Source organism: Bombina bombina, chromosome 9 (assembly GCF_027579735.1).
Source record: "Bombina bombina isolate aBomBom1 chromosome 9, aBomBom1.pri, whole genome shotgun sequence".
Classification (NCBI taxonomy): domain Eukaryota; kingdom Metazoa; phylum Chordata; class Amphibia; order Anura; family Bombinatoridae; genus Bombina; species Bombina bombina.
In genome coordinates this window covers 49,094,179-49,101,964 of record NC_069507.1, presented here as the reverse complement: position 1 = coordinate 49,101,964, position 7,786 = coordinate 49,094,179, and the positions used below count along the sequence as shown (strand labels likewise).

Here is a 7,786-nt window from a genome sequence, read left to right as displayed (position 1 = left end):
TTCCATGACAAAAGCGGGCAACGCAATACGCATGCGCAAAAGTCAGCATGCATTTAAGATAGCGCAGAGAATAGATGTAGAGAAAAACCGACTACGCATGCGCAGAAGACTATTTCTTTGTAGAACGCATGCGTAAAGTATTTAGCAATTGTAGGTTTTGTTAGCGCATACGCAGGGTATATCCTTCAACTTTACGGACTGTCTTTAAGCTTGGCGCATGCGTTTTACTTTAAGTTGTTTTTGTTTTTTTTAGCTATTAGGGAGTGTGTTTGTGGGGCTGAGCGGCCAGTTCAACATGACGAAGCACTGCGAGTGCGAGAAGCGATGAACACGGAGCCCGGGTGCGAAGAAGAGGAGCCGAGTAGCAAGAGGAGTAGAATCGAGGATTTACCGGAGACCGAGGCATACTGCACCTCCCGGGGGAGCCGGGGCCCCAACAATAGCACCGTGGGGAACAAAGGTGAGATGCAGAAACTGGTGCCGTACACTGGTTACTGACATGTATACTGACAAACTGACATGTACAATGACATACATACTGACATGAATACTGACATACTGACATGTACAATGACATACATACTGACATGAATACTGACATACATACTGATATGTACAAAAATTACATACTGACATGTATACTGACATACATACCGACATGTATACTGACAAACTGACATGTATAATGACATACATACTGACATGAATACTGACAAACTGACATGTACAATGACATACATACTGACATGAATACTGACATACATACTGATATGTACAAAAATTACATACTGACATGTATACTGACATACATACCGACATGTATACTGACAAACTGACATGTATAATGACATACATACTGACATGAATACTGACAAACTGACATGTACAATGACATACATACTGACATACTGATATGTACAAAAAATACATACTGACATGTATACTGACATACTGACATGTATACTGACATACATACTGACATGAATACTGACAAACTGACATGTACAATGACATACATACTGACATACTGATATGTACAAAAAATACATACTGACATGTATACTGACATGTAAACTGACATACATACTGACATGAATACTGACAAACTGACATGTACAATGACATACATACTGACATGTATACTGATATGTATAATGACATACATACTGACATGAATACTGACAAACTGACATGTACAATGACATACATACTGACATACTGACATGTATACTGACAAACTGACATGTACAATGACATACATACTGACATGAATACTGACATACTGATATGTACAAAAAAATACATACTGACATGAATACTGACATACTGATATGTATAATGACATACATACTGACATGTATACTGACAAACTGACATGTACAATGACATACATACTGACATGTATACTGACAAACTGACATGTACAATGACATACATACTGACATGTATACTGACAAACTGACATGTACAATGGCATACATACTGACATACTGATATGTACAAAAAATACATACTGACATGTATACTGATATGTATAATGACATACATACTGACATACTGATATGCACAAAAAATACATACTGACATGTATAATGACATACATATTGACATGTACAATGACATACATACTGACAAACTGACATGTACAATGACATACATACTGACATACTGACATGTATAATGACATACATACTGACATGTATACTGACAAACTGACATGTACAATGACATACATACTGACATGTATACTGACATACGTACTGACATGTATACTGACAAACTGACATGCACAATGACATACATACTGACATACTGATATGTACAAAAAATACATAATGACATGTATACTGATATGTACAATGACATACATACTGACATGTACACTGTCTGACACACTGACATACTGATAGTGACATGCATATTACTGTATATGTACAATAAAATACATACTGTCATGTATACTGACACACTGACATGTATACTGACATACACACACTAGCATGTGTGCTTACACTCTGACAGACACAGTGACCTGTATACTGCCACACTGTTATGTATACTGCCACAGTGACATACACACTGTTGTGTATACTGCCACAGTGACATACACACTGACCTGTATACTGCCACACTGACATACACACTGACCTGTATACTGCCACACTGACATACACACTGACCTGTATACTGACTCACTGACATACACACTGACCTGTATACTGACTCACTGACATACACACTGACCTGTATACTGACATACACACTGACCTGTATACTGACACACTGACATACACACTGACCTGTGTACTGACACACTGACATACACACTGACCTGTGTACTGACACACTGACATACACACTGACCTGTGTACTGACACACTGACATACACACTGACCTGTGTACTGACACACTGACATACGTACTGACACACTGACATACACACTGACCTGTGTACTGACACACTGACATACACACTGACCTGTGTACTGACACACTGACATACACACTGACCTGTGTACTGACACACTGACATACACACTGACCTGTGTACTGACACACTGACATACACACTGACCTGTGTACTGACACACTGACATACACACTGACCTGTGTACTGACACACTGACATACACACTGACCTGTGTACTGACACACTGACATACACACTGACCTGTGTACTGACACACTGACATACACACTGACCTGTGTACTGACACACTGACATACACACTGACCTGTGTACTGACACACTGACATACACACTGACCTGTGTACTGACACACTGACATACACACTGACCTGTGTACTGACACACTGACACACTGCCATGTGTACTGACACACTGACCTGTGTACTGACACTGGCATACACACTGACACACTGCCATGTACAAAGATATACACACTGACATGTACACTGGCACACTCGCAGACATTTATACTTGCACACACATACTGATGTGTACACTGGCTCACACACTGACATGTATACACTGGAATACACACACACACTCACTCACAGACGTGTATACTGGCACGCACACACACTCACTCACAGACGTGTATACTGGCACGCACACACACTCACTCACAGACGTGTATACTGGCACGCACACACACTGACGTCTATACTGGCACATTTCCTTTGTGTTTCATGCACTGCTTCTCAAGGTACCAGGGTGTGCTACTAATTGTTGGGTGTCTGTAGTCATCATTTGAAACCAGTAAAGGGAAGATATTTGTAGACACTTCTCTGTAATCCTAAAATAGCTCATATTGTTTTGAGGTTATAGTTGTGATTGTATCTATGTTTTATTAAACTGGTGCTTTAAGTACTACTCTTAGTATTCAAACATGCTCCTGTGTGTTCTCTTACACAGTGATTTCTTACTGTGATACCCAGAAAAACATACAGGGCTGGAAACGTTTACTAATCGTGGACTAGTAAAATATTGAAGTTGGCTTTTTTTATAGTTGGCAACACTGAGTGAAGCAGTAATTTTTTTTGGCTTAGTGTACTGCATGATTTGGCAAACCCAAAGAGCCAAAAACCTCATTGATTTCTACTTCTTGCAACTTTTTGCTTTATTCTAAATATATCCATATATTCTCTGGTTCCTGAAATGATTTGTGTAACCCCCTCAATAGTTTTCCAGATTTTTAAAATGTTTTCTTTTTAAAGAGGAATAGAACAAACAAACTGCAATATAACTTCAGTATTTATTTTGCCAATATATTTGTTAACCAACTATGCACACAGACTGGCATATAAACATATTGACTCATGCACAGGGACGCTAAAACAAAGTTTTACACACAGGAGAATTTTATCATTCTGCATTTGCAGTTGCTGGGATTTTGCAATGCAGGCAGACATGTATACTGACACGCACACATGCAGGCTTGCATGCGCAAACCAGCAGCCACAAATTTAAGAAGCAGCTCCTGTTTCTTATAGTCTCCGCCACCTCAGAAGTGGTATGATTATTTGCGAGAGCAGGGGCGGGATTGCACAAGAGAGCTCTTGTGCAATTCTAAAGTGTCATTGAGGGTATTCCCCACCTCTATTTAGTCATGGGTGTCGCCATTTTGAAATCTAGCTTTCACTGCACATGTGCAGTAACACTTTCGAATACCTGCAGTGATGTCTAGGTTCCAAAATTTCAGCACCCATAATTAAATATATTTAGTGTTTAATGTGACATTTAATATAAATGGAAATTGGCAATCAAGCATCCTCTTTCAGCTTTTACTAATTTTCCTCTTATTGATACTACTTATGACACACACATGGAGCCTCTGCTATTCCAATCTTTTACATTTTTTTTTTTCCTTCATGGATCTCTCTTCTTCTGTCACATTCTGTTTTACAACCTTTTTGTGTTTATGGTACTGTACTAGGATATTGCCTTCACATTTCCCCACGTAAATGGTTTACTTCTGTATCTTTCTGTCTGTATCAGTCTCAATTAAGTACTTGTTTTTATTAGAAAAGGTTGTGCCCATTTCCATGTGACTAAGTGAACTTTCTACTCTTCTGGTGACAACTCCCTTATAGTTAGAAGAAACAATTATTTCTGGCTCCATATAATACGACAGCAGAAAATATTTTTCCATCTACTCTATCCCTTTTGTACATGTGTAATATGTCAGGTGATAGCTCTTCTCAGTACATTCTACAATTTTTTTTTCTTGTATTGTAGACATATTTGTTTTGTCTTTAGGTGTTTACTGAGTAATGGAAAAAACTGAGGGGCAGTTGCTTTTGTTAGAAGCTGAAGTCTGATGTGTTTTTTCTTTTGATGTTTCACCTTCCTCTGTTTTTCTCTCAGTTTTTAAACAGTGGAACCTACACCATTGGTTTGGACAAAAAAGGCAAAGATCTGACGAATTTAACAGGTAACATTTTACATTTTATTTATTTTTCCATCAGATTAGAAGATAATGACTTATAAGCACTATTTAGTGAATTTTCATGTATATTAAACGTAACATTTGTATTATTACTAATCTCGTTTATATTTAGTATACCTGTTGCATTTTTGATATATATGAAGGCACTCGCCGGATTTGACAAAGGGAATTATTTTATGGTAAAGGAATAAAATAATTCCCTTTGTCAAATCCGGCGAGTAACTTCCTCTGTGTTTGAATATTTTGGATTTCTTTGGTAACCGTGAGTACTAGGCTATATTGCAGAGATATATACACACACACACACACTGTATGTGTATATGTATATATATGTATATGTATATATATATATATATATATATATATATATATATATATATATATATATATATATATATATATATATATATAATATATATCTCAAAATAACAAGAGTATTGCATTGAGCAATGATACTTTTTTTATTGGACTAACTATACATTTATAAGTTGACAAGCGGTTCGGAAGAGTTCCTTCCTTTATCAAGTCTAAAGCAATACTGACCAATTCAATGGAATTTACAGATTGTATCTCAAAACACAGAATAGCTAAGAAGACAGTGCAGGGAGAGGAGGAGGTGTCGTAAAAATCGTGAGGGGGCTTAGGTAACAGACAGACAGGGGAAATATATAGCTTTACATAGAGCATATACTGACATAAAGTTATATATCAACATTGAATCAATATCTATAAAGATGTGAAATTGTATATACAGGGGGAATACAAAAGTTAAAAAAAGACAAGAGTGGACATAGGCTTACCTGTGTACCTATGTATAAAGAATGTGGAATATACAATGTAATTGACTAAATGAAAGTACATTACAAAAAAATTTGATAATGTGTTAGGAATCCAGAGTCCACATTTAGTCCAGAATTAAACAGGTTGAAGTGCATTATCATTTTCATTTCAAAGGTTTTTCTTTCCATGGTGTTTTTGAAGTTGCCTCTGAGAATTTTGATTTTGAGGTTTTGGATGGAGTGGTCAGGTTGGGTGAAATGGTGACCAACAGGGGTGCAGTATTTTGTTTCACAGTGGTTTTTGATTGAGTGTCTGTGTAAGTTCATTCGAAGGTGCAGTTTTTGGCTTGTTTCTCCAATATAGCATCCCATTTCACATGCAGTGCAATGTGTCATGTATAACACATTTGCAGATATACATGAATATGCCCCTTTAATGTTATAAGATTTATTATTGTGATTTGCTGTGCTGCTTTCACAAGCGTGTTGACACAGTTTGCAGAGTGCTTTATAGCAGCACTTGGTTCCATTCTGAGTGTTCTTTTTCTCAAGGAGTAGCTTCCTATGTACCAGTTTCTGCTTTAGGTTAGGTGGCTGTCGTATGCCAGGATTGGGGGGTTTGGAAAGATTTTTTTGAGTGTGGGATCCTCTAAGAGTAGTGGCTGTAAGTCTTTTATGATTTTTCGTATCCCTTCCACAGCAGGGTTGTATTTGACTACTAGTGGGATACGTGATATGTTTTTCTTCTCCCTGTATTGTAGTAAGTGTTCACGTGGAGTATTGAGGGCAGAGTTAATTTCTTTATTTATAATCCTTGTTTTGTAACCTTTTTCTCTGAATGATTGGGGCAGTGTGATGAGGTGTTTGTCACGGTCCTTGGTATCTGAGCAAATTCTGTGGTATCTTGTAGCCTTACTGTAGATTATAGATTTTTTAATGTGATTGGGGTGGGAGCTGGAGCTGTGGAGGTAGCTGCATCTATCTGTTAGTTTCCTGTATACAGATGTGTGCAGTTTTCCATTTGTGATGGATATTGTTGTATCCAGGAAGCTTACACAGTCTCTAGAAAAGTTCACTTTAAGCTTGATTGATGCATGAAATAGATGAAATGATTTATGAAAATGTTCAAGGTTTGTCCATATGATGAAAATATCATCGATGTAGCAAAAGTATTTGAAGGGTTTGTGAGGGTACTCCACGTGAACACTTACTACAATACAGGGAGAAGAAAAACATATCACGTATCCCACTAGTAGTCAAATACAACCCTGCTGTGGAAGGGATACGAAAAATCATAAAAGACTTACAGCCACTACTCTTAGAGGATCCCACACTCAAAAAAATCTTTCCAAAACCCCCAATCCTGGCATACAGACAGCCACCTAACCTAAAGCAGAAACTGGTACATAGGAAGCTACCCCTTGAGAAAAAGAACACTCAGAATGGAACCAAGTGCTGCTATAAAGCACTCTGCAAACTGTGTCAACACGTTTGTGAAAGCAGCACAGCAAATCACAATAATAAATCTTATAACATTAAAGGGGCATATTCATGTATATCTGCAAATGTGTTATACATGACACATTGCACTGCATGTGAAATGGGATGCTATATTGGAGAAACAAGCCAAAAACTGCACCTTCGAATGAACTTACACAGACACTCAATCAAAAACCACTTTGAAACAAAATACTGCACCCCTGTTGGTCACCATTTCACCCAACCTGACCACTCCATCCAAAACCTCAAAATCAAAATTCTCAGAGGCAACTTCAAAAACACCATGGAAAGAAAAACCTTTGAAATGAAAATGATAATGCACTTCAACCTGTTTAATTCTGGACTAAATGTGGACTCTGGATTCCTAACACATTATCAAAAATTTTTGTAATGTACTTTCATTTAGTCAATTACATTGTATATTCCACATTCTTTATACATAGGTACACAGGTAAGCCTATGTCCACACTTTTGTCTTTTTTTAACTTTTGTATTCCCCTGTATATACAATTTGACATCTTTATAGATATTGATTCAATGTTGATATATAACTTTATGTCAGTATATGCTCTATGTATAGCTATATATTTCCT

At 37.2% G+C, this 7,786-nt stretch overlaps 1 protein-coding gene across 1 annotated transcript in view; it reads left to right on the top strand.

Moving 5' to 3' along the window:
• Positions 1–134: 134 nt before the first annotated feature.
• PARG (poly(ADP-ribose) glycohydrolase) overlaps positions 135–7,786 on the top strand; it is a 482,847-nt gene continuing 475,195 nt past the window's right edge. The window contains 2 exon segments of the mRNA XM_053692075.1: positions 135–460; positions 4,833–4,899. Coding sequence (XP_053548050.1) covers positions 325–460; positions 4,833–4,899 — 203 coding nt within the window. The 5' untranslated portion in view covers positions 135–324.